We start from the raw sequence: 27,216 nt of genomic DNA on the forward strand, positions 1-27,216 counted from the left end.
TGGGATGGAGGAGGAGCTCCTGTACTGTCACTGATCCTGCCTTGCCAGGAATGCTGTTCCCTGTGTGCTGTCCCACCCAGGGCTCTCAGGGGGACCCCTGAGCCCCAGGGCCAAGTTGAGGTGCTGCTGCTTGTCCTGCCAGAAGGCAGCTCACAGCCTGGCCTGCAGGAGCAGGCTTCTCCAGCAGCACCTTGTGACCAGGAACTACAGCATCTTCCTCTGCTGCCTGCAGCATGGGCCTGCTGGTGGGCCCCCAGAGCAGGACAGGGGGAGACAGGCAGCAGTCACCTTCTGAGACACCAACACCTGTAACCTGAGGCTCTACACCCAGCAGAGCTCTCTGTCTTCCTGCTTTCCCTTCTCTCCTTGGAGACAGGGCCTGGAGAAGGCTGTAGCTAATTTATTTGGGAGCTCCAGCTTACTCATTCTATTGTTCTTCATTTGCATGTTGTTGCTTTAATTAGTACATGCCTGCATGGAACAGGAGAGTTTTATTAGCACAGAGGATGGTGTTCACCTGAGCCGGAGTCCAGAGAACGGATTCTACTGCAACAACATCTTGTTAATCAGCTAATTAATCATGTAATGCAATGGAAACCCTCGGTGAGGAGATGTCATCCTGCCTGAGAAGGCTGGCTGCGAGTCAAGTCTGCTCCCCACCAGCAGCTGCCCCTGGCAGGGAGCAGAGCTGCAGCTTGGGGACCCTCAGGAGCCTGAGCACATCTCTGACATGGCTCATGCCTCCTGCAGCTGCCTGCCACAACTACTTTGCAGTTACCCCTGGAGAGGCACAAGTTGGGGAGCTGGAAACATGCTTGGCTTTTGCTGCTCAAGCTGGGAGGTGCCTCGAAGGCTGTTTCTTCACCCAGCAGGCTCTTAAAGCATGAGGTACCAGTACTGAGCTACACTTGTGCATGACGTTGTCACAAAGGGTTCTCAAGCCTCGCAGATACCAGCTTGAGGAGAGCTGGCAGGGCTAGCAGCTGTCCCCAGTCCTGGCTGGGACAGTTACAAATGCCCACCCTCATTCTTCAAGTTTAAATTTGGGGGCAGATGTGCCCCACGGGGCTGTGCCCACCCAGCATCCACATACACCAGCCCATCCTCGAAGCACCCTGCAGGGCTTTTTGGGGTTCCCATTCAGAGTTGGGATTCCTCACATGTGGTGCAGGGATGGGAAAACCCTCCTGGGGACAGCGGTGTAAAAGGAGCTTTGGTGTTTGAGCTGAAGTGATTGGCAGCAAGATAATTAAGTGTGGAGTTTTAAAATGCCAAGGGAACACTCCAGCTGAAATCTAGTCAATTAACAAAATATTACATTAATTCATAGTCCCTGAGTGCTCCAATCTAGAGTTTCAATAGTTTCCAAGTTGTCTTTCTGTGGTTGCTGCCTGAACGCTGCAGGTGCAGCAAGGCCACAGGACCCTGGCTGTGAGCGCTGCAGGTGCTTTCACCACAGAGGGGAAAAACGGAATAAAACTGCTCTTCCAGCGGCTACGTTCTCTATTTGTCCTTGGCGGAGATAAAAGCACTCTTGTCGAGATGGGAATTGCGGTTTATGGTGTCACTCGTGCCCCTCGGAGCCGGCCCGAGGTGCGCCAGGCCCGGTGCGGGTTTCCCTGCGGTGCGGGGCCCGCGGTGCCGTCCGGCCTACAACTCCCAGCAGGCCGCGCGCCGCACGCCCGGCCGGTCCCCCACACCCGCCCCCTCGTGCGCGCGGATCGGCCGTTGCCCGTTCGAACCGGCCAATAGCGGCGGGGCGGCGCCAGCCGCAGCCAGTGGCGGGGCGGGGCGGGGCCGAGGGGGTGGTGCGGCGGGCCAATGGGCAGGCGGAGCGGCAGGTATGAGATGGCGGCGGGAGCACCGGCGCCCGGCGGCCGCAGGTAGGAGCGGGACCCCAGGCACTCCTCGCGTGCCGGGGCTGGCGCCGTGCGGGCGGCTCTGCCGGGCTGGCCCGCCGCTCCCGCCGCCGCAGCGGCCGGCAGTTGCGGGCTGTGGTAGGGTGATGGCACTGTACGGACTGCATCGCGCTCAGCCCGCCTTCCCCTTGGCTTTGTCCGCCCGAGCCGCGTTATTGTGGCTTCCCAAACACAAGCGAGGTCAGCGTCGTGTAATTCACCTTCAGCTCATACTTCTGTGTGCATCACCACCCTCACTGCTGCAGTAAAACAGCAAGGGCTGCATGAGCGCCCCACTGCAGCAGTGTCGTGTCGGATGGCTGCTAAAAGGCTGCAGTATCTTTTTCCTTTTTCCCTGTGGTTTTTTTTTTTTCTTCCCCTGTATGTGTGGTGTGTAGCTGCAAACCGAGTATCCTTTGAATGGTAATTCTTGTGGATAAATAAACACAGTCGAGGGCTGATGCCTCTCACGCCGCCTGATTCACAGCGGTGCCATCCTGCTCGCACCGAGTGGGACCCATGCCCATGGCTCTGCTCTGCTCATCTGGGACACTGCTGCGGTGCCTGGGCTGGGGCAGAGCGTTGGAAGGAGGCACAAAGAGATGGCGCTCATTGCAGCGTGTTTGGGCAGGGAGTGCCTCAAATGCAGGACGTGGTAAAGGGATGTGCATGCTTAGTACAGCTGATACTTAAAATGCCCTTTTGGATAAAGAATTTGTAACGTGGCCTGGATCAGCCTAAATGATTAAATTTTTTTCCCTAAGATGGAGTTATCCTTAGGATGTATTCTCCTGCTTTTTATCCCTCACTTCCAAAAATGACTGTTAATGCAAAGCCTGAAGCACAAGTTTTCCTCCAGCACTGCCTGTCACCCACAGGTAGCGCTAGAAAATCGAGCTCTTGCTTTGCTGCTCTATCACCACACAGGCCACAAAGCTTGGGGTTTTTTTGTGCTTTTGCCCCCATTTCCTCTCATCTGGAGAGAAGTGCAAGTTAGCTAGTAAAACTTGCATGCTGTGCGTATGGTTTATAGCATGCCGACTTAAAGACTGGAATTAAAAGCTGGTTGTCCTAAACTCCTTACCAAATGTTACTGAGCATGACAAAAGATGATTTGTGTGGGTCTCTCTCTTCTCTTTGTGGTCTCTCTAACCTCTGCCTGGTTCTTCGTAACTCAGAATGAAGATTGCACTGTGCCAGAGTGCTCAATTTCAAAAGAGAAACATCTGTCTGTTTAATGAATGCATTTAATGTCGGACTCAAGCAGTGCCTAAACGCTTTTCCAGGCACTCATGTTGGCCATTTGATATGGCAGGGGAGGGGTGAGCGGAGGGAAAAAGCCATGGGGCTGGAAGAAGCTGAAAAAGCCATAAAGCATCTTGTTAAAATGGCTTGATAGAGTGGCACTGCACAACTGGACATCAAGAGCTCGCATCATAAACAGGTTATGAAAGGAGACACATTTGCCATTTATGTTTTACTGGAAATAGGAAAATGTTCACTGGAAACATGACTTGATGGCAAAAAATCAAAGTGACTTGCTGAGGGTCAGGCAGAAAAAAATGGTTGATTTCAGAGTTGAAGCCAAGCCTGAACACATGGCTACTTTTCTCTGAAGATAGCTGGGAGCTGGGGACAATCTTATTCACACATTCCCTTTTCCACAGCCCTCATGAGAATCTTTGAGACCTAGATTTGTGTTTGACCCCATAATCAGTCCAAATCCTGTGAGGTACGCATTTGAACCGAACTCAAGGCCATGTTGTATTTGCAGTATTTTTATATGTTTGCATGTAACACCCTGTCCTGTTCCCATCCAGGGTGGGGTGGGCTTTGACAACAGGATCCTTGTTCTGCTACACTTCAGTTTATTGTCTGTTTGCATGAAGGGGGAGCATTGCTTCCCACATAGCCCAAAGCAGCGTCTGGGTCTCCTTGCCAGCCTGGTCAGTGCCTTGTTGCTGCGTGCACATTTACATGCCTGTGAAAATGTCACAGAGCTTCGTTACCACTCCTTTAAAGGTGCCTGGGCATTTAGTTCAGTCTGAAACTGAAGCACTGAGTGCTAGATGCTGCTGGGAAATCAAATGCCTTTTCCTAAAGGTCAGAAGTCCTCGGCGTGTGTTGATTTAATAAGTGACATGAACAGATGGGAAGGAGACAGGACAGCATAGAAATGTTGGCTAATGTCAAATGGCTGCACTGAAGTCAAGTCCATCTTGGAAATACTGTCCCTCGGAGTGCTGGGTTGGGCTCCTCATCACAGCTTTATTGGCCCGTTGTCTGGGGCCTAGCTGGTTGTGTAGGATCTCACTGTCACTGGCTCTCCAGCTGGAGGCAGGAGCAGGGAGCCGAGGTCCTTTCCCTGCCCCTGTGCTGGGGTCAGGCACAGCCCTGCTGTGCTGCTGCCGTGCAGGCTGTTACCACAGCTGCCCTGCCATCCTGGGGACTGACACCGTGGCTTCCTGTGTTCCCAAGTCACAGGGGGCTTGGACTCAGCATGGGCAGAGAAACGAGAGGAAATGTGGCTGTTTGGTGGGATAAATAGGCTGAAGTTTTTCAAAGCTTCACAGGTCTGGCGTGTCCCTGACCTCTTGTCCTGGTAATGCATTATGCTTACCGTGGTGTCTGGGCCCTTTTCTCCACAGTGCAAAACCCTCATTCCTTGACTCCTGGCCTTTCTCACCTCTACACTAGGTAATTGCAATTAAGCCATCTAGAGTTTCCTCATAAATTTTATTTTCAGAAACTATAGATAGTGGGGAATGTGATAAGCTGCTTAATAATTGCCTGCCAGCTGGCTTACAGGAACTTTTAATGTGTTTGCTTTTGGCCTATAAAGCTCTAATAATTTGGACTCCAGCCAAAACATCCTTTCTTCCTGAGCAGTAATGTGGCAGCTCTGATTTTCAGAGGCAGGAATTTCTCTGGGGAAATGGCATTAGTTTTCCTTTTTGTTTTTCTGGAGCTCATTCTCAAGGTTGAAACATAGCTGTATGGTTTGGGACTTCCATATGGGCATTCCTACAGCCCTGCTTGCAAGCTGTCTTACAGCAGGAGACAAGCATGCTGTGGCTCTCTGTGCCTTGGAGAGCAGGAAGCCTTTTAGGGAACATCTTCACAAGCTCCTGGGGGTTCCTGGAGCTCTCCTCACGCACATGCCACTCTGCATTCTCTTGAGTGGCCCCTGGAGCATGTATAAATATATCACAGTTCCCTGGGCTCTGCAGTGAAACTGAGTTGAGCCAGACAGAGAAGAACTGTCAGGCGGGATGTGAAGAGAAGCTGTATCTCACCAGAGTTGCATAAAGTGACACTATAGGTGTCATATGAATTCTGGTATCTGTGTATAGTATTCCAGTTTTTAACATCCTAACCTGCCCAAATCCTCTTCAAAAGCCCTAGGGCCCCATATTGCTCAGTTTGGTGAGTTAATTGGGCTGCTTTGTGTATCTCTGTCTCTCTGGTGCTGCATGCTGTGCTGCTCTGTGGCGGGCCCAGCCTGTTTATCTGTGTGCCTCAGCAGCCCTGACCAGATGTCACCAGCTTATTTAAATGCTGGCATGTATCCAGGTGTTCCTCATCACAATTCCAGCTCGTAGGAGTTTACACATCTGGAACAAGGGAAGTGGCCTCTGACATACTCAGTGGTGTCTGCAGAGGATTGCTGATGAGGAGGGATTTGATGGGCTATCATCCTTTGCAAACACCACTGTGATACAAAACACAGATGCAAGGATGCAGCTTGTTCACTGCACCTCTGAGCGCTGTGGAATTACAGCAGTGTAGTGAACAAAAGCAAGAGCTGTGATTCCTGGATACCTTCATCCTCTATTTTCCAGGCTGTGACTACAAAACCTCACCAACAGTCCTGTGGGGAGCTGGCTGTGAGTCCTGACCCTGGTCTCAGTGTCCTCCCAGTGCAGAAAAAGCAACTGCAGTCAAGCAAACCTGTGAGTGCTGCAGCACACTGTACTCAAATCGTGGTGCTTTGCTCAAGCACCAGTCTACCAGCTGATGGTGGCATGGGATTCCCAAATGTGCTCTGGGCACCAGCTGGTGCTAACAATTTTGGGTATCATTCTGTGGGAAGGCTGGAGGAAAACATCTCTCCTGCCTTGCTGGGTTGCTCAGAGTCCCCAGACTGGTTGCTACAATAGCTTGTTAACTTTGCTGTGTTGTTTTTGTGTAATTGCTTGATTTTTTGTGTCATAAGTAAACCTGATTGTTATGGGTTGCTGTTTATAGATGGTAGTTTTGCTCTGACCTGGACACTAGCTTGGAGCAACTGGACTGAGAAGCATCTAGATTCTGGTTTCTGAACTCCATTTCATGCTGCCTCTGAAGGATGCCCGTGGACTCTCACCTTCAAGAGCAAGGGTGACAATCAGAGGTACATGCAGCAATTTTGGATTGCTAGAGGCCAAGGTGGTATAGGTAGGACCAGGCCTTGCCTGTTACTGGCTTCCATCCAGTGCACTCAACATGGGGAAATAAAGAGAATAAAGAGAGTTTAAAATGAGAAGAGCAAGGGAATGCTATCATTATTGGCAACTGGAAAGTACCCACCAGCACACTGGGGATACAGCAGGCATGTTTGGTGGGAAATGGCTGTGGGGCTTCCTCAGGCTGTGTCCCACCCTGCAGTGAGGGTCTGGATGTGCCACACAGTGCCCTGTGCCACTGCCAAGCTTCTCCAGCTGTGTGGCACTGCTGGCTTGTCTCTGCCTCACCAGCAGCTCCCAGCTAGCGTGTGGAGCTCAGCTCTTGCCTCCTCAGCCCCATGTCCCAGCCATCCCTGCCTGATAGCTTTTAAACCAGCTCCTTTATGTTCAGTCCCATGTCACCCCTTGTGCAAAAGCTGGATTTCTTCTACATGTCTGCAGTGTGACCTGATTATTTTTCGTGTCCTTCCTCGCCCTCCTTTTTAATAGTGTCTACAGAAAAGCTGGCAGAGTTCAGTTATATCAGTCATGCTGACTGATAGTGCTGCCTCTTCTCTTGGGATTCCTTCTCTTTTCTGTCCCTCCAGCATTCATTTCAGATTTAGCTATCAGCCCTCTAAAGACAGGGTATTGCCTTTGTTCTGTTTGTTCAGCACGGAGCACAGCGGAGTCCCCAGCTGTGACCGAGGTTCCCAGTGCCACGCTGATAAAAGTGAGCAGATCAGTAACGAGAGCAGGCAGCTGCTGCCAGCTCAAAAGATTCACTTTTGGTGCTGGTTTCAGTGAAATCAGGATTGGATCTAAGGCTCTTCTATTGCTGATCCCAGTAGGAGTTTATATTAAAATAGAGGCACAAATGCATTGACAGTCATGAGAATCAGAGCAGCATTCCTATTTAACACTGCTGGACTGTGTTAATCTGATCTTAAGGCAGACATATGAGCTTGCAGATCTTTAATGTAAAATTACTGGATTTCTGGTGGTAGCTGCCTTTCTGCATTTTTTACAGGGTCTTGGGAAGTCAGCTGAGCCATCACAGAGTGTGGGGGCACCCAGACCTGGGGTGGTGGCACTGGGAAGGAGACTTGATGAGGAGCAACGCAGTGAACGTTCTCTGCAAGGCACCCCTTGGCTCTTTCCCTCCTAGCACTAGAAGGCATCTGGATGCTCTGATGTTGTGATGGCTGATTGAAGTACTGCTTGATTGACTTTAAAATATTCCAGTGGCTATTATTAAAAATATCACAAAGAATTCGCTCAGGTCAAACTTGAGAAATTTCATGCTGAAATGCAAATTTCTTGCTGTTTCACATATATCAAGCTGTCTTGCTTGCTACTGCTGTTTTCTTTGACGCTGGTAATATATTGCATTTTCATTTTCTTCCAAAGCACAGACCCCCACCCCTCCCAACCCTTTTATCTTTTCAGATAGGTCCATCTCCTCCAGGTTCATGTCACAGATGTGTAGCCATTGTTGGCAAGATCTACTCTGAGTTGTTTACTGACGCAGAATTTGGATTCATAGATGATAGCAGTGACATGGATAACCAATATACCTGGTTTCCAAAAGGTGGCCAGCAGCTGCATTAGTTCCAGGTTGTTGAGCACAGGCTACCATCACATAACAGCAGCTTTCTTAGCCAGCTCCTTGCCGTTTAAATTGTATATTATTATCTGGTTCTCACAGCCAAAAGGCTGAATCACTCTGTGTAAGCTATTTAAATGTGAAGAAAGCAAAGCAAAAATTAAAAAGACAGTGATATCTCATAAGGCTTCCTTGTGTCAAGGCTAGAGACAGTAGGCAAGAACTGGCACCCACTGTGCTGTGCACTGTGTACTCATCACAAAAGGAATCTGCCCCTGAAGACCTTATGAGTATAACCCTGGGCAAAAATTACTGTGTGTTTTTCTTGACATTTTTCAGAGGCTTATCAGTCATCCTGTGAGTTAGGGTGCCAAGTGTGAGGCCTGAATGTGATCTTTGTTACACCATCTTACAAGAATGTCAGTCTGAAGTACAGCCCTCAAAGCAACTTTAACTGTGAAGTCTCTGCAGTCCATTCCCATTAGACTACTTTTATTTTTTCTTTCCTTTTTAATCTAGAAAATAATTTGTCTTCTAGTCCTTTTGTTCTTAAAATGATTCCATATAATTCCACTGTGGTTCTTTCATCTCTTTGCAAAATCTGGGGTGGCTCCTATCTGACTCTGGAAATACTGTCTTCAGACATCCTCATTAATTGATTCCTTACTCTGGCACAACACAGGAGACAATGCTACTTCTTCCTCCCTGGGGAAATCCGAGCCTGTGTGCATCTGTCCCATGTCCCTTTGTGCTTAGCCAGGCAGAGAATTGTTCATGTTTTGTGTTCTTCAGCACTGCCTGCTTATCACCCTGCTCTTAGTATTTGGTACCAGCCTGGCTCTTTCCTATAATCTTAAGATTTTGTTATTATTGAGGGAGATTTTCTCCTATTATCTGGCTTATTTTCAAAAGCTCTTTAATCCTTTTACTCCTATAGGGTAAAACCTGTCTGCTGTGGCGTGTCTGAAGCATAGGGCCTTGGTGATGACATACCAAGTGTGCAAAATGGCACTGGAGGTGGATTTTGCCCACTGAATCTTCAGCTTTCAGTGTATCCTCTTTCCCAGCTAGACAAACACAGCTGATGCCTTGCCCCAAAGGTACCTCTTCCTTCTCTTTCTTTCTTGCCTTCTGTTCTCCTTATGCTCTATTTCATGCCTCTTGAACCTTTTTCTGTCTCATGTGTGGGCTCAGAATGATATCAAACCAGTGAAAGCCCTACACCAGCTCCATCTCACCTATCCCGATGCAAGCTGCTGCCACGTGAACTCAGCTGCCTGATTGCAGAGCTCCTGCACCGCAGGTTTGGTCACCAGGTTTTGGCTGTTAAAGTCTCATTTTTGTCCTAGTTTCCAAGGCATTTCCCTGGCCTGGATCTAGTTACCTTAGGGATTAATTGATCCATCATGATTTTGACCTCCTGCACCATCCACTCCCCATGAAATGATGGGGCTGTCATGCCTGAAGCAAAAACGTTGTGTGTGACAGACAGCTTTCTTTGTGACTTGGCTGGGATCACAGGCTTTGCCTCTGAAGGATACTAGAATGGCAAGAATCTCAGCACAATATAGGACCCATTTTTTTTAATCTGCTGTCTTAATCACAACCCTATTAGAACAAGGTTTTATTATTCATTGGGATTTGATTATATTCATGAGACTGGAGAGGAAGCTATTTGTTCTTTTACTTTATTGTCTTTTGACGTGTCGTAAAGCAATCTGAGATCACAGCATATAGAAAATATAACTCTGTAATTGCAAGCAAGGCAAAAAAAAAAGCAATAAACTGCATGAATACATGTTTGTCTCCCCTTTGCTGCAGTTATATAAACTGTGAGTGTAGGTAGAGTACATCCATCTCTCTTTTTTAACATGAAAACAGCAGATGGGGCACATGGCTCTTTCTGAAGGTTATGGTGTGTGCAGCAGTGAGGATTGGCAGGGTTATTGTGTGTAAAGCCAGTGGGGGCTTTATCTTTGCTCAGAAATAGGGGCTTGCTTCACATTTCCATTTTGATTAGCAATAATGATACAAAAGCAAATTTTCTGTGTGAGGAAGAGCTGCTAATAAAGTGACCTTTCAAAATTAAGTAGCTCATTGAAGTGCCATATCACAATAAGCGTATACAAGGCTGGTCCCAGCTGCAGCAGGCAGAGAAACTGGATGGGAATCCAGAGAAACGTGGAGCAGGAATCCTGAAGTGGATGAACGGCACAAGGTGGCACAGTAATGGCAGCAAGGAGCAATGGCCAGGTGCTGTTTCCAGCTCTGAGGGGCTGATCCAGGTGCTTTGTCTTTGAAAGGATCTGAAAGTGTGAAAGGCAGGCGCAGAGAGTGTTTCTAGCAAGGTTTCTGGGCACAGGGTTGTGCAGTTAAGGGACTTGGCTATTGTCCTGCTAGTGCTGTAACATCAGTTGTGCTTGGATGCTGTTGGGAATGTGTTTGCATGGCTTTACTCATGGTAAACACAGGGTAGACTTGGAACTATTTTGTGGATTCCTCTTGGATACAGGTGGAAAGCACTTAATACCACACTGGTCCTGATTCAAAACCCTGGTTTCTATGTAGGAATTATTTGCAGTTAAACTCCAGCTACGCAGCCTTTGGCAAGAGACATGAATCAATTTGTCCAGCTTTTCTTTTCTGTTTTGTCCCTGTGTGAAGGCTGATGCCCAGTGTGTGCCAAGGGGGCCTTTCAGACCCAATAATGCGCCCTTGTGTCTCGTAGCATGCGTGGAATTTGCATAGGCTGTGCTGGGACAGGCAGGTTTCTTTTGTTGCTGGAAACAAGGAGCAAGTTCTTTTCCCTGTCTCTGCTTCCTAATGCCTCTTCAAAAGCTCTCAGCACTCATGTAAGAAATTTACTTTTTTCTATTTATTTTTGCATTAAATGTTGTTGGACTTTGTGCGACTTCTAACACAGGCTGTGCAGAGAAGTCATATCAGTCAGTGCTAGTTGACAAAATTGTTTAATTTTCTTTCTGTGAATCCAGATATCTAATTGTCAGAGGGAAGAGATAATCTGTGATGCTTGATGTAACTGCTTCAAAGTATTTGCATATCTTCTCTGTGGGGAAACAAAACTGCTAGTGAGTGAATAACAGTGCACGGATCATTGCAGGCAGGGTCACTGGGCCTATACACTTGCTATTAACCCTTCTCAGGATCTGTATTGCCACAGAATGAGTTGTCATGGGTTTCAAGCAAAGGGCTTGCTCCACATTATGGGCAGAGCTGGCACTTGTTTGTGCATTGTGGCTCTATGCAACGAAATGCGAATATGATCAGATCAACTGGCAGTTGCTTTTTGGCAGCTGATACCGAATTGTTGCATTTTGGTCTTGATTTATTGCAGATAACAAACTGCTGAAAAACTGGCTGGGAGGTGCTCAGCAAAATATGGCCCCCATTTGGAGTCAGCAGTGTGCTTGCTAGGCCGCTGAGCCAGGCAGCTGGGAGCCTTTAAGAGCTTTCTAAAATTTTAGATGACCTGGCAGATTGCCTTGCAGTCTGCCTTGCAGACCTTCTTCCTCTCCATCCTCTTGAAGGGCGTCTTTGGCACCCATGGAGAGCAGTGTGAAGGGGAGGGGGTTTGGTACGGATTCTCACGATGCAAGAGTTGCTGAGAGCCTCATTTCCTCTTGTTTCAGCAAGTATCTTTCTTCTTGTGGAGCCTGAGTCCCAGCTTCTGCTCTGTTATTCTTGTTATTCATCCTGGAAATCCTGGAGGTAGTCTTTCAGGTCGAAAATGTACAGTAGCTCTGATAACTGTTGGGTTCACAGATAATGTGTGGAGGTGGGCTGGAGTTCAGGTGACTTGCCATTATGTGCTTTGATGTTCTCCTGTCGTGAGCTACTCTCAGTTTACATCAGACAGGAAGCTGCTGAGGTCTCTGAACTAGAACTGTTCTGTCTCTTGAGCCAGTGGATGTGAGGTTCAGTGGCTGCTTTTGGTGGCAGTTGTGTTGAGCAGTGAACAGGGATGCCCAGCATGGTCTGAACACAATGGCGTGGCCTCCACCCTTCAGCAGGGAGGAGAGGAAGATCAAGGTGCTCCAGTCTTCTCTAGAAAAGCCTGCTTTGAAGGGAGAGCCTTTAGGGGCTTAGGGGTGTTCAGCAGAGCACTTGCTGCCCTGCATCTGCATCTAAGGGACTGATGTGATCCCTGGTGCATAAGCACAGCATCCCTGTTAACTGTGCACTTGGCAGCTGCCCTTGGAAAATGGTGTCCAGTGAGAGCTCACAGCTGAGGGTGGATGTAGAAAGAGTGGATATAAGAGCTAAAGAATGATTCAAGGATTGGGGAATGTCACAGGCTGAGCACACACAATGTATGTAAGCTGAGTGGGTAGGCATCCTCCTCCCAGAGCCCTGGAAAAATTGGCACACCCATGCCCAGAGCCAGGCTGTCACTTTATAGCTGAGCATGAAATCAGAACAGTAGCTCGTGACTGGAGAATAATGACACTAATCCTCACCTTTATGTAAAAGAGTGGAGGGAGAAGCAAGCTGGGCAACTCTAGCCTGTAGCCTTGACTTGAGAAACATGAAAATGCTTGGAACAGTGGTGGGAAGACGGTAATGGAAGACCTAGAGGCAGATGGAAATTGGGATAAAAGTTAAATATGAGCATTAAGGGTGCTGATTAACATGAGATATCTCTTTGATAACTCTTTGATTTGATCTTCTACATGGTAAATGTTCCTATCCTCTGGCAGGGTTATGTACCTGTTCGAGGTAACTCTTAGCAGAGCAGTGTCTCGGGTGCATCCCTTTTCCCATACCACATGAGAAGCTATGAAATGAAGAAAGTAGGTGTCAGTAGAGAATAGGGAGGGCAGATAAAGGACATGAAGGGATGACAAGGAGGTAATAACTGGATGAGCTGAAAAGGGATGATCTAAGTGAAAAGTTACTAGGGGTTCCTCAAGGACTGCTCTTGCATGGCTCATGACAATGAGTTCTCAACTTGCTCCAGACTCAGAGTGAGGAGCTGGCACAGAACAGTAACCAAAAGGTTGGCATCATGTCACCTGGGAGCATTTGACCACACCTACAGCAAAACTGAGGGTTCAGTGTTATTGCACATTTATGACCTTAAAAAAAAAGTCCCAGGACATGGGAAGTATCTATTTGTTGATAGAAAGGTAGGTATGATAGAATGGCAGTGGGAACTGATGAGTGTAAGCTGGCCATGAAAAAATTTACATTGTTTTTCAGACTTTTGGACCACTGGGAGTGAATTTCTGGGGAGGAAGGGAGACAAAACCAAACTTATTTATGACTTAAAGTAATAAGTTAATTAAAATATTGCATGTCATCTCTGCCAGAGCTAGTATGATACAGAGACAGTGAGTCAAGGAGTAAAGATGTAGATGTAGTTTTCACTGGGTGTTGCCTACGTCATCATCACGCTGTGGAGTGCTAGTCTTAGGCTGTGTTGTACAAACAGTCCAGAAATGATTTTGCTCCATAGGGAAATGTAACTGTGCTGTGCTGAGCACTCACCAAAGTCAGACAGTGCTGGTGGCGTAGACTGGTAGCTCCTGTGTCAGCAGATGTCTCCTTCAGGGCAGACCAGCTGGCTGTAAAAACCAAAGTGATGAGGAGTTACTGTATTTTTTTCCTCTTTCCCTTTTTTCAGTGATGCCATCTGCAATTTTGTCATCTGCAATGACTCCTCCCTCCGCAGCCAGCCGATCATCTTCAATCCCGACTTCTTTGTGGAAAAGCTGCGCCATGAAAAACCAGAGGTGTTCACTGAGCTGGTTGTCAGCAACATTACCAGGCTCATTGATTTGCCTGGGGCAGAGCTGGCCCAGCTAATGGGAGAGGAGGACCCCAAGCTGCCTGGGGCAAACAGCACAGCCTCTGGATTTTTTCGTTCTCTGATGTCTCTGAAGCGCAAGGGTGAGTATGGATGGCATGAAGTCTGGTGCCCACCTCTGGAGTGATGCTGTCACCATTTGTTACACTTAGTTTACAGAACTTTCAGCCCGCAGTTTTGAACTTGTGGAATGCTTAATACTATGGCTTCATAATCTCTGGGCATGCCACTTCCAGAAAGGAGCAAAACAGGCCAGGAAATTGATCTTGGAAATGCCCTGCACTTTGAGAATAGTTCCCCTTGTTCTGGGATTATTGCTGTGGTGTAAGTCAGGCTGGCTTCAGTGGGTCAGCTGCCCACTGTGCAGCTCAGAAATCTGTAAGCATCTTCCATCCAAATGCTAGTGCTGCTCTGATCTGCATCCCAATCCAGTGAGTCAGTGACAAAGCTCTGCAGACTGACTGAGGAAGCCTAGTTTCAGCTCTGGGAGGTGATATATTTCCTTTTCTCTCTTAGACATGCATTCCACTAGAGTTTTCTTCTGCTAAACTGACTATTCTTATCTTCTCTCCAGTTCAGCTGTGTTGGTTGTGAAACATTAGCCCCAGGCCCTTCACAGAAGTCTTCCTTTGAGCGTGGTTGTGTTCAGATCCTTTCCTCTTCAATGGCTGGCATTTACCACCCTGTTTTGTTGAAACTAAAAGGGTGTTCTAGGTGTGTGTGTGTGTCTTCTCCCACCTTTGCGACCACTCAGGGAAGCCTGGTTCTCCTGATAAGTTCAGTTAAACCTTCTCACTCTTCTAGAGAGAGGCAGCCTCCATCTGGGCCCCTCACATTCCTCCTCAGCTCTGGTTTCCCAGCTCAGACTGGCTGGCTGCTGGCAGAGAAGCTGTGAGCTGCCTTCAGATGCTGGCAGTCTGAGGTTGAACACTTCTGATTAGTCTTCCTCTTCCTTTGAGCAGTTCTGTGAGTATATTGTGAGTATCTCAGAGAAGGGAGATATTGCTATGGCATAGTTTGACTACAGCTTTTTTTCTGTCTTCAACCGTTACATAATTTCTCTAATATACCAAGCCTGTTCCTCCACTCTGTTTCATAAGGACAAGCCTTGCAGCCCCACTGATCAGGCTGAATTTTCTGGTGGCAGTTTCAGCCCTCCACTTCTGTCTGACCCATCAAGAATCCTGGTACATATACTCACCTTAGGAAAATAAAAGACTCCAAGTCCTTTAGCATCCTTAGATGAGAATTACTTTATATTGCCATGACTGACTTTGCTGCTCCATAATAACAGGTCTTTGTGCTGCCCCTGAACTGCAGTTAGACTTGCTCCTGCCTGTTATTGCTTCTCCCTCTTCCCAGAGAGTAGCAGGACACCTTAAATTCAAGCACTTGCCACTTGACAAACAGAAGTGAGTGAATAACCAAACAGAAAGTGTTTTCTTAGTGTGTATGGAAGTCCCCATGTTCTTGTCAAAACCTTCCACCAGGGGCTGGTGAACCCTCTCCAGCTCATTTTTTTTTTATTAAATTATCTGTACTGTTGAGAGCACTGCTCTTATCAGACCTGACGTCTCCTGCTAACTCTTCCCCAAGAGCTCTGCTTTCCCCCTTTCACAGGTCTCCATGGCTGTGTGTCACTACAGCTAGCAGATGTTTCCAAGTCTGCTGGCTGCACTCCCAGGCTGCAACAGCAGTGTCTCCCAGCATTGACAGGCACTGTCTGTGAACTCCTTGGCCAAACTCTCAGAAAAAGAGGTTTGTGCCTATAGAGAAAATCAGTTTCATGTACTGTGTGTTTCATCTTGGAGCCATCATTTGTTTTTCTTCATGTTATAGACCAGCTACAACAAACAAGTTTTATTTCTTCAAAGCCAGAGGCCAAGGACCATGGAGCTCAGAGCTGATCAAACTGCAAATACTTACAATTTCTTTGAGCATCAGAAAACTCAGTCTCATGCTGCTGCTTAGTTTCAGAAGCAATTGTACAATAACATCTAAGCCTTTGTAGTGCAGTATCCATTCTCCAGACACGTCTTTCAAGTTTCTTTGAGAATCAAATTCTCATTCAGATACCAGCTTCTGACTTCAAAACTAAATCGAATTTGTCAGGCCCTGCATGTCTCAAGAAGATCTATTTTCCTCTTGTATTCCTGGCCACTGATGATTCTATCTGTTGAATGCCTAATGAGTTTAGTTTTCTTCAAGGACAAGAATCTTTTGCCGATCATTCTCTCCCTTTGCACTCAAACCTTTCAGATCTTTCCTGTGGATCAAGAGCTCACGTTGCCCTCCTTTCTCTTGTAAGACTGAAGCATGTGCTTTATCAGAGTGAGGTCAGAAAGTTCTTGATTTAACAGGAGGCTGGAGTTCCTGGTGGCTTACCTTGTGTTTCAGAAGTCCTGGAAGAAAGCAGAACATTCTTCAGGCGGAATAAATTTAGTTACACAGGATGGCTGCTAGAGAAGTGCAGAGGGTTAACCAGATCTCTCTCACATGCTGTGAGCATCAACACCACAGAGCAGTAAGATCTGTAGTACAAGGGACCAAAAGCAAGTAAAATAAAAATGAGATATGAGGGGGAAAAAAAGCAAGAGAAAGCTTATGGGGGAGATAACTTTTATCAGACCAGCCAATGCATTGCTTGGATTACTGGGCTATCAGCTATAGCAGTGAGGAGGGAAACCTCCAGTGCAAATGGTGCAAATGTCCAGCCTGCCCTCAGAAGTGACCCATGTTCCTGGCAGTCTGGCCATGGAGAAGGGAGGAATATTCTTTTCTTATATCTGTTGTCTCTTTGAAGCCTAAATAACAGGGCAGGACAAACCAGCTCTGTACCTGGTTCCAGTTCTCAGTCCCAGTCAGCATGTTGATGTACAGTCTCTCCAGGATCTTGTCTCCAGTCCAAACCTATACAGGTCTGAGGGAAGAAGTGTGGTGCCCAGAGTTCTGGTTGCTGCCACTGAAGTCTCTGGGAGTTGTCTCCACTTTCTGAGGGACAGATCATACTGGCTGTGTGTGTTTGACAGAAAAATCCATTCAGTAGCAAGGTTGCCTTTATTAGAAAACACTGTCCTTCTGGATAATCAGTGTCTCACCTGGGAAGTTCCTTTGTGGACAAGAAGAGTATTGTATTCTACATTGGTTCAACAAATGCCCTTCAGTTAAATGGATTTATCATCTAATGTTTCCTTCCCTGCAGGGATCCCCTTCCTTTCAGCTCAGTTGCTTCCATCTTCTGGGACAATAACCTGTGTTATTTAGTAGAGTTCTGGAGCTGCAGCTCATGCCCAATCTCAATCCCAAGAGATGGGAACAGACTTCAAGAGAGGAGCCCAGCTTATTGCTTTGCTACTCTCCTTCTGCCTTGTTCAGCTGTCATACTTTACTCAGACCAGAGCAGCTGACATGGAAGGAAGACACATTCACTGGGATGAGGAAATTCCATGTTTTACCCATGCCTGAAAAGGAAGCTAGTGTGATCCAGTCAGAATGTGTGCTCTCCCCAGCAGTGCTTATTTGCCTCTCCCATAAACTCATAGCTGCAGCTCTTCTTTCTGCTCCACTTCATGTCAAGCCACAGTGAGGATTGATCTGGATATTTCTTTCATGGTCTGGAGTGTGCCAGTGTGGCAGGCACCAGGGCTGTCCAGGCTCTTACATCTCCCTTTCCCATTTTGCTCTTTTCATAAGGTCTGGGCTTGCAGATTCTGTGCCTTTTAAACTGAAGCGTCTGTTCTGGTGTTGTTTTTTCTTCAAGGGCTAGAGAATATTTGCTTTAGCTGATAAAAGCTGTAATTAAAGTGAGGTAAGAAGTAAGGATGATGAAGCCCATGTGAGTACAGCATGGTGAGATGAAGTGACTTATTTTGGAGTGTTTGTGATATCTCACATCTGTGAGGGTCCTTGTGACCGTCACCCTTAACATTTTGGGGCACTGCATGTTGAAATCCTGTTCTTTGGGGAGCACTAATTTCTGTGGCTGTTGGTTTCTGAGCTGCCTGAACACGTTGTCTTCTGTTCTGCAGAGAAGGGGGTGGTGTTTGGCTCACCACTGACAGAAGAAGGCATTGCACAGGTTTCCCAGCTGATTGAGTATCTGCACAAAAGTAAGTGGCTCTGTTTGCTGCCTTCCTATCCCAATGGTATCTGTCTGGCCCACCTCAGGTCTCTGGTGCACACAGAGTGACAAGCTCTGAGCTCTCCAGCAGCAGCAGTTTGGGACTGCACTGGGCAAATGTTCCTCAGAATTGCCTAGCAGAGATGTGGGTCTATTTCCCTCTGTACAAGGACTTTCTGTACTGATGGGAGACAGCTTGGAGTCATGTCTCTGAATGCAGTTCACTGTGGTTTGCTGTCAAGCTCTGGAAAGAGGAGGGAACTGCTTTAGTAAGAAGGTGGGAAATCAGCCTCTGATTTTTCAGTGCCCTTTTTTCTCCCCTCTGCTGTGCAGATCTAAGAGCAGAAGGCTTGTTTCGAGTGCCAGGCAACAGCATCAGGCAGCAGATCCTAAAGGATGCTCTGAACAGTGGTACTGATATTGACCTGGACTCTGGGGAGTTTCATTCCAATGATGTGGCCACTCTACTTAAGATGTTCCTGGGTGAATTACCAGAGCCGCTGCTGACACACAAGCACTTCCATGCCCACCTCAAAATTGCAGGTGAGTGGGCAGCAAGAGGCAGTGATGGGCAGAAGGACTGGAACTGGCCTAGAAGGCACGCTAGGCTGTGAAGTGTATTCCTCAAAGGCAGCCTTAGAAGGAATATTCCTGCCACCTCAGCCTGGTGGTGGAAAGACTGGAGCTGATTAACAAATCAGACCAAGTCTGTCTAGACCATTCTTCTCTCAGATACCACAGTGGCAAAGCCCACAGTGATAACCTGGGTCTCCATCTGTTTTATGTCCGGGGTTCTGAGCAAGTTGTGGTTTCTATGTATTTAATAACTGTTATTGAACTACCTTATGTGAACTTCCTCCATCTTGCCTTCAAGCCATCACAGCTCTTAGCAGCTCTGTTGTTCTGTGGGAGGAGTAGCATAGATTAACACATCAAGTGGGGAGCTTGGGAGCTGAGGGGAAGAGGGATGGAGGGCCAAGGACTGTGCAGGGGTTTGTAGGAGATCTGCATATGAAGAGGAAAGGATAAGCAGTTGCAACAGACTGCTCTGAGGGAAGGTAACGTGTCCTTCATGTTCTGCCTTGTGATTTGGCAGACCTGACGCTGTTTGATGAGAAGGGCAATAAGACCAGCACTCCAGACAAAGAGCGCCAAATTGAAGCCCTCCAGCTGCTGTTTTTGATCCTTCCCGCTCCCAACCGCAGCCTGCTCAAACTGCTGCTGGACTTGCTCTACCAGACGGCCAAGAAGCAGGACAAGAACAAGATGTCTGCCCACAACCTTGCCCTCATGTTTGCACCCCACATCCTATGGCCCAGAAATGTGAGCAATGCCTCAGCGTCTGTGGGTGGGATATTGGAAGGTAAAAAGCAAAGGCTTGGCAGGGGAAAAACAAAGGTTTGAGAAGGTTAAGTACTGACCCAATGATGTGAGAGTTGGAGGCTGTGATGGAGAGGAGGGAGCCTCCTGGCAGGATTCAGTCCCAGTGTTCAGCCCAGACCTGCCATGGGTCTCATTTGCAGCTTATGCATCTTCTTTTTCAGTAAAATTGAAAGCACAGCACAGTCATGCTTCTTCTTAGAATGTCAGCTCCAGAAAAACATTGCAGATCTCTCTTCAAGGTTTCTTATGCTGCTGGTGAACTGTTTTGCCACAGAGTTATCTGATTCTCCTCTCAGAGCAGCTTTGGCTCTGTGAGCTCTGCTGTTGGTTGCTGTAAGCCCTGCCTGCCTGTCATCTCAGAGTAGATCTCCTGCTGTGGCACTGTGTGTGTCTGTGTCCCAGAAGAGACCCCTCCTCCTCTTCTAATGGATGGCTGTGTCCCCTTACCAGGTGACAGCAAATGACCTTCAGGAAAATATCACAAAGCTAAACAATGGAGTGACCTTCATGATCAAACATTCTCAGAAACTCTTCAAGGTGAGTGTGCTTTGGCATCCTGCTCTCCTGCCTCCATCACCAGGAGACTGAATGCCCCTTGTGCAGACAGCTCCCACATGTTGAGTGTATATTCTGTGGGCTCTCTTCTGCGGTTAGAGGAGCCTTTCTACAAGAAACCGTTCCAACAGTGGAGCAGGGAGGAGGAGGTCTTTGCTGGGCAGCAGCCCTGCAGGTGGCTTTGCCAGGGCAGGTCAGCAGCACGGTGCAGTGTAACACTCCCCTCTGCTGGACAGCAGCACCTGCTGCCCGGCAGAACCTGGCTCCGGGGCAGGTGCACACCGGGCTGCACTCGGGTTCTGGCAGGATAAGGAAATGGAAGGGATTTGTCCTGCCGAGTGCTGCCAAGAGCAGAATACCTGATGCAGAGGGTTGTTTTGTTGGGAATTTCTCTGCAAATGGTCATCAGCCCACTGCTGTTACAGGCACTGTCCAGCTCTGAGGAGGGTGCTGGGTAGCACAGTCAGGAGTGTGGGATTTTGAACTGTTCCTCCAAGGAAACATTTCTACAACAGACAGTCTCGACTTCTCAGGGCCTTTCTGGTCACTGCACAGTCCTCCCCTGGAGAGTTCCTTTTCTACCTTCTTTGTCTGGCCCTAGTTAGGCTAGCTCAGAGCTGGGGCAATTACTTAGAGCAGGGTTCCACAGGAACTTTTCCCTACTCTGAGTTCTACTTGCGCTGAAGGTCTGCATGTAAAGGATGCTGTGAACAGGGAGAGGACATGAAATTCCATGGCTTTGTTTGCCCAGAATGGCTGAGTCTTAATGCAAGTGGTTTGTGCTGTATGGTTGAAAAGCGACTCTTGCTGGAGCCACTGTTGCCCCAAGACCAAAGATGTTAAACATACCTTTGGGCTGTTCTCTGCTCACCATCACAGGCTCCGGTGTACATCCGGGAGTGTGCCAGGCTACACTATCTGGGATCCAGAGCCCACACTTCAAAGGTAAGGGCAGCAAGTGCAGCGCCTGCCCTCCATGAAAGGGCAGAGGCTGTGATGCTGTGAAGGGATCTTTGTGAGTGATAGAAGCTGAAAACAAACCAAGTCATGAAAGAGGATCTGTCAGAGGGCAGGAGCAAGAGAAGCATATGGTGTGACAGTGCAGGCGGCTGCATTAGGGAAATTGGACAGAGTTGAAGCATCTGTTAATCAAAAGCACAGGGAAAGAAAGCTACGAGCCCCTGTTTAGCAGCAAACCTGCTCCCTGTGCCCAGTACATGCAGCACCTGCTCCTTCACAGGGCTGTGCCTTCCAAACAGACGGACATGCCTGCTGCCATGGCCAGGATGCTTGGCAGAAGTGCTGAGATAAAGACTACTTGCTGCCACTGGGACAACATTTGTGTCGTGCCAGCAAATGCTTCCCTGCCTCATATAGCTGCAGAAGAGGGAAGATGAGTGGCAGGGAGCTGCACTGACCCTTCTCAAGCCTGAAAGGGCTTCTGCAGCTCGCATCTGGGAAGGGAGGGAAGAAGCAATGGGGTCACCTTTGTGTTGCTGTCACCTCTTCCTGGCACGGGGCCTGCTGATGCAGTGCTGCTGCAGAGGGGTAGGGAAAACACAGTCCTGTGCTTTCACTGGGGTTGAGGCAGCTCACGAGACTCTCCTAGGCTGGCTCAGATGGGTGGCTCGCTGGGATTAAAGCATGGCAAGCGACTCCTGTCTCCGCTTTCCCAGGACGACCTGGATTTGCTGACGTCTTCTGGCTCCAAGGAGCTGCAGCCCCTCAAGTCTCAAAAGAGGAGCCGGCTGGACTCTTGCCATCAGGAGGAGACCCAGCAGCGCACGGAGGAGGCACTGAAGGAGCTCTTCCTCCACGTCCACAATATGCCTGACTCTGCAAAGAAGAAGAAGCTTATCCGGCAGGTAGTGTGGGGAGGAAAGATGTCTTGGGGTGTGCTTGTCAGCACAATCCTGGGCACAGGGCTAAAGACAGGGCCTTCTTGAGAGCTGCTCCTAATCCTGGGCAGGCTGGGGAAAGTGGGTTCTGGGCTGTGTAAGGGGCAGAGCTGTAAGAAAGACAGGAGGAGGAGGAGGTGTCCTAGATCTTGCTGTACCAAGCAGCACTTTTAAGCTCTGTTTTTCAAGCTAAGGACTTGCTAGCCAGCAGTTTCCCAGTCCTGATCATGGCCTTGTTGAGCTTCCTCCCTCAGGAAGGGAAAAGTTTCTTCCCCTGTTGCCTGTAGAGAGTGAACAAACTGGTCTCCTCTTGGTCTCAGACAACTTGCTGCACCACAGAGACTGGTAGTCAATATGGTCAGCACCAGTCGTGGCTGCCAGCCCCCAGCTGCTGCCCAGCCTTCTTTCTGCTCCCAGCATCTGCCATTTTTGGTTAATCTGATAGCCAGCACAAAGCACCTTTGCACCCAAACTCCCTGTAATCCTGGGTGGAAGGTGTGGCCTTGCTCTGCTTTTTTCCTCCTGCAGTTCTGAGCTGCTCCTCCATTTCAGGGGGTGAAAGAGAGAAACCGAGTTCTGGGACAGCAGGTAGAGCAGCACGCAGCAGTAAGGGACAGGTATAACTGTGCTAACACACTGCCCTCTTGTTTCCTCCCAGTTTAATAAGCATCCAACAGCTCTGACTCCTGGCTCTGATGTGCCCACATCCCCAGCACCGCGACGCACCCGCTCGCGCTCCTTCAGCGGCCTCATTAAGGTGAAAGCAGCCTCTGACCCTTGCTCTCTGCTGTGAATTTCTGATGTTGCTTTTTGCTTCTGCCTTGCCCTGCCTCAAATGAAACCCTCAAAGGGTAGGGACTCCTCAAAGTATTGCCTGCCAAACAACACAGATCCACTGGGGCAGAAAAGGCAGCAGAGTGACAAAAAGCCTTGTTAGTGTAAAGTGTAATTATCTTGAAACACATGGCTGTAGGATCTATGCATCTTTCTGGAGAATCGATTGCTTCCTGAGATGAGATGAGGATTGACAGGGAGCTGTCATGAAGTCTAGCATGTTAGCATGGGTTTTAGCACATTGTGGGCTGCCCTACACCAGCATGTACGTGCTTCTGACAGGCTGGCCCCTGGCCAGGCCTCAGGTCAGCTCCCAAACTCTTTACAACCAGGCGGGCTCAGCCTAGTGGTGTGGTATTTCAGGTGGTTCTGCTTTGCAATCTTTGTCCCAGCTTGGCTTCCTTTTTTTCTTTCCCAGCATTCAACTGCTTACCAGCAAGGCATCCTGCTCCTTCCCTTTCTTTTTCACTTTGCACTCTAAGCACTAGCCAACAGCCCTTTCTTCTTACAACAGCGGAAAGTTTTGGGAACTCCAGTTATCCTGGAGAGGAAGAGCAGGGATTCCACGCCAGAGCCTGTGCGGGTCAGCAAAGAGAACGTCCAGCTGGTAAGAGCTGCTGGTGGGGAAGTGTGTGGGGAGTTTGAGTGCAACTTCAGCAATCCCTGGGGAGCTGTTCTCTGCTCAAGAGAAGGGTTCCAAGTTTCTTCTCTATGATAAAATAAGGTCCTGAGAAGCTGCTCTGAGGAGAACAGAGCAGATGGCAAGGGCAGCATCAGAGCAGGGATGACAGTGCTGGGCCTCTGCTCCAGTCTTGTCTCTCCAGCTGTGTCTTGCTCTGGGGCATTCTCTTGTGCTCCCTTCCCTCTCTCTCATCCCTCTCCACAGATTGTACAAACCCTGCTGCCTGTATGTAGTAGGGTTATCCCAGACAAGCCAGAGTGGATTTGGGTGATAGTTGCTCTTTGGTGGTACAGGCTGCTCCCAGGGAAAGCTGTGGATGCCAGTTCATTCACCAGCTTTCTACCCCTGTTGCCCTCTCTTGTCCAGTTACAGAAATGTGGCTCTCCAGCTCATATGTCCCAGGCAAAGCTGAAGTCTTTGGAAGGCCAGAAAGAGGTGAGACAGTTCCCCTTACCCCCCATTCCTGCAGGGAACCTGGTGTGCTGAAACCTGCTGAGGTGACAGCACACACTCAAGGCTCTGGGGCAGCTGTGGTGGCCCAGCTCGTAGCAGTCTGCTCCGTGCTGAGCTGCAGGCAGGTGCCATGCTGGAAGCCAGGCCTGCAGGGTCTTACAGCCCTTCTGGCTGTGAGTTGGCAGCTGGATGTTGCAGGAAGCAGAGGGAAGCTGGCAGCACAGGGTAGTGCTAACAGCCTGTCAGAGTGGCAGTGGGGCAGGAGGTTGGTGCAGCCCAAGACTGACTGCTGTTTGCTCCTCTCTGCTCACTGCCTCATCTCGAGCTTTAGCAAAGGCATGGGAGCCTGACACCGGGGAAGAGTCCTTGCAGGGGGACAATGTCAGCCTTTTTTTGCGTGGTATTCTGTGTCTCCAGCGTTCAACTGCACCCATTCTCTGCCACAGGGATCCTGCAGACGCATGCGAGCCCGCCTGCTTTCCAAGGACTCATCATCCCTCTGAATCGCCTCGCGCGGCCATGGGAGGGGACTGCCCAGCCCCGCAAGCTGTGAAGAGAAAATGTGCTGCACTGACAGGGAGGGGAGTGCTGCAGGCTCACAGCAACCCTCACCAACGCAGCAGCGCTCCTGAAACTGGACCTTTGCAAGGATTGCAGGGATTTGTTTCTGTATATAAATTGTATTTCGTTCTACTATGGGGCAAACCACTATCTAACCAAAACTTGTGCAGCATGTCTGACCTGCTGGCTCTGGGAAGAGCTGGAGTGCCTGCTTGCAAGGAGGGCCCTGTTCATTGCAGGGCCCTGTGTGCACTCCCAGCTTTCTCGTAATGTTGCTAGGCTGTATTTTTTTGCTTTTCTGCTCTGAGTTTTTAACATGTTGGCTTGTTTTTGCTTCCTTCCCCCTGTTTGCAGTGAGAATGATGGGCTGTAACCCTTACCACATCCTGACATCCAAGCTTGCCTCCAGTCCTCCTCTGGAGCCATGCCCTTCTCTGCTTCCTCTTGGCTCCATTTTGCTCTGCTGTTTCCAAAGGCCTGAAGTGCACAAACGGTACAGGGCATGGGATGGGCCTGGAAGGAGAGGCTCTGGGTGCCATCTTTTCAAGTAGGACCAGGGGAAAGCAGCTTCCCCAATAAACTCATCCCTCTATTTTACCTTGAGCTGGAGACAGCCCTTGCTCAGTGCCTTCATGTTTCAGTGGCACAGTTCTGAACAAGGAGTGTCTTGGCTTTGTGTTCACCCAGGGAGGTTTAAGCTGAGGAGAACAGGAGGCTGGCAAAGGCTGTCTGGGGCAGAACAGCCTAATCTTTGGAAGTTAAGGTGCCTGGGGCAGGCACAGTCTTGTGGCTGTATGTGAAAAACAGTGTGAGAGGTGAGAGAGGGCTCCATCCATTTGTGATCTGCTGCAAATGCTGCCAAAGGCTTTTGCTCAAGATATGTGGATGGCTGGTAGGGCAACTGACTGATTAGTCATTAAACTGGGGGAAAGGGCTGAAGCTGGGTTCAGCTCTTTGGTCTGAGCTGCAGAAATTAGATGAAACCTTCTAGATGCAGGATAAACCCCAATCACAGCTGGCCAATGTCAGCAGTCTCGTTAAGCCAAAGTGCTCCAGTAAGCCAAGAACCTGTCTGCAAGCATTCTGAGGTAGGATACACACAGGGTTGCTACTGTGAAATAAAGATTTAATCAGCTGGGGGACCATCTAAACACTTCTCAGCCCTTCTCAGCAAAGTAAATAATCTCTGGAATCCAATTATATTTGTCTTCTAATCTTTAAGAACCAGCAGCCAGCAGGAGTTAGAGCTCTGCTCTTGACAGCTTTCTGAAACAACTGGTGGCAGGAGGTGTGAATATTGGGATATGAACAGGGAGTTCAGTCTGATTGGCTGGAGCTGTCAGAGCAGGGCATTGGAGCCTGTGCAACTTAGCTGGAATTTGTCCCTTTTTTTAATTGTGAATTTTTTATTAAGACACAAATCCTCATGCTGCTCGGTACAAAGGGTGGGTTTTGGTACTTTATCAGGGATGCTTGTCCCCAGTCTGACCCCAGCTGGAGCCTTGAAGATACAGGGGTAGGGGGACTGTAGATGTGTGAGCTGGGAGTTGCTGGTGTTAGGAGCCTCTGTCACAGCAAAGAGTGAGCTGTGGTTCTTCAGGGACCAGACTGATGGTGATGCTGTGAGGAAGGGCGGAGGCTGTTTGCTGTGGTAGTAGTATGTGCTTTTTGGATGTCTCTGTAATCAGTCCCTCCAGAGGCTGAAGCTGTCTGTGTGCTTTTCTCCAAAGGGGCTCCTGTTTTTGACTGCACTTCTGCTCTGTCCCTGCAGCCTGCTGTTAGCAGAGACTTGGGAATCTCAGCTTTGCCTCTGAGCAGAGATGAGGCACAGACAAAGGCAGCACAGGGAGAGCTGGGTCTGCTCCTGCTATCTCTGCTCTTACTTGCATTGGGGCAATTGCTGTGTGAAGCATTTGTTCACTCCTCCTCTCCCCATTGTCCCTACCTGGCATATCTCATACCTCTCTGTATGGGTGACTGCTTGCCAAGTCTTGTACCTGAAATTAAATACTCTGCTCCCGTACAGATGAGACAAATGTAACTCTCCACTGTCCCCCCTTACTGATGGCTCTAGCTCAGGGGCTCTGGCTTCTGGCACAGCTGAGATTTGTTCAACTCTACAAAAAGTTACCTGTGGGGCACTGGCCAGGCCTTCTGCATGTGTCACAGGCCTTACCTGCCGAGGGGCTGGGTGCTGTCTCCAGTCCTGGGAGGGGCTTTGCTCTGTGGTGCTGGGCTCTCTGTGCTGCGATGGTGTGGCTGACAGATTGCACCCCTGGCACCTTGGCTGTTGCTGTCCCGATGTGTTCACGCTGTCTCCCAGGCATGGGAGAGTTTTAGTTATGCTTGGATGTGTCTCGTTTGTCTGCCCTGTGCAATGACTCATAAGGATGCTTCTTCCCAGAGCAGCCGCTAACTGTTCCCAGAGTCTATCATTTCCAAGTATTTTTAATCTTTGTCCTTATTTATATACGCTGTGTCAGTACTGTTGCAGACTGTTGCCTTTCTGTGTGTTATGTGAAAACACCACATTAAATGCTTTTATTTTTAGTGGGTTTGCTTGGTGGCTTAAGCAATTTCATTGGGACAACAAGGACTCCCATCCACCTTCAAAAAGAAGGAAATATCTGCTTAGAAACCCAGAGCTACTGCTCTTAAGTGTGGGGGTGCTTGGTGAGGTGCTGCCCACCTGCAGGGATGGCACTGGCCTCCCGTAGCATGAGGGCTCAAAAGCCTCTGGGATACTTGCATGATACAGGGTGCCCAGACAGGCTGTCTTTCCCTTGGAAGTACGAAGTTGGACCTCTTCTTTTCCTGTCTTCCCCCTGCTGTCATCCAGGGTGATGGGAAATCAGGTTTACAAAGAACACTTTATATAAATAATGGATCAAATGAATAAATTTTTCTCTGTAGGGCCATTCTTCTCTTGCCACTCTTGGCTGCTGAGAGAGGATGCTTTCTGCTTGCATTTTCTT

General features: G+C 48.7%; 1 protein-coding gene across 2 annotated transcripts; it reads left to right on the forward strand.

Annotated features, from left to right (window-relative positions):
- Positions 1-1,761: 1,761 nt before the first annotated feature.
- Positions 1,762-26,796, forward strand: ARHGAP19 (Rho GTPase activating protein 19). 2 transcript variants are annotated; one of them, XM_039709348.1, is made up of 12 exons: positions 1,762-1,883; positions 13,573-13,838; positions 17,784-17,864; positions 18,209-18,418; positions 18,972-19,198; positions 19,709-19,795; positions 20,693-20,758; positions 21,490-21,678; positions 22,370-22,468; positions 23,060-23,152; positions 23,594-23,662; positions 24,127-26,796. In XM_039709348.1, exons 1-12 carry the CDS (start codon positions 1,822-1,824, stop codon positions 24,181-24,183), a joined length of 1,506 nt encoding a protein of 501 aa, XP_039565282.1. In that variant the 5' UTR covers positions 1,762-1,821; the 3' UTR covers positions 24,184-26,796. The 2 variants fall into 2 exon arrangements, with proteins under 2 accessions (XP_039565282.1, XP_039565283.1); XM_039709349.1 differs by lacking the exon at positions 1,762-1,883 and adding an exon at positions 10,699-10,780.
- The last annotated feature ends 420 nt before the right edge of the window (positions 26,797-27,216 follow it).

The sequence above is a fragment of the Passer montanus genome, unplaced genomic scaffold (assembly GCF_014805655.1).
Source record: "Passer montanus isolate IOZ18808 unplaced genomic scaffold, ASM1480565v1 scaffold21, whole genome shotgun sequence".
Lineage (NCBI taxonomy): Eukaryota > Metazoa > Chordata > Aves > Passeriformes > Passeridae > Passer > Passer montanus.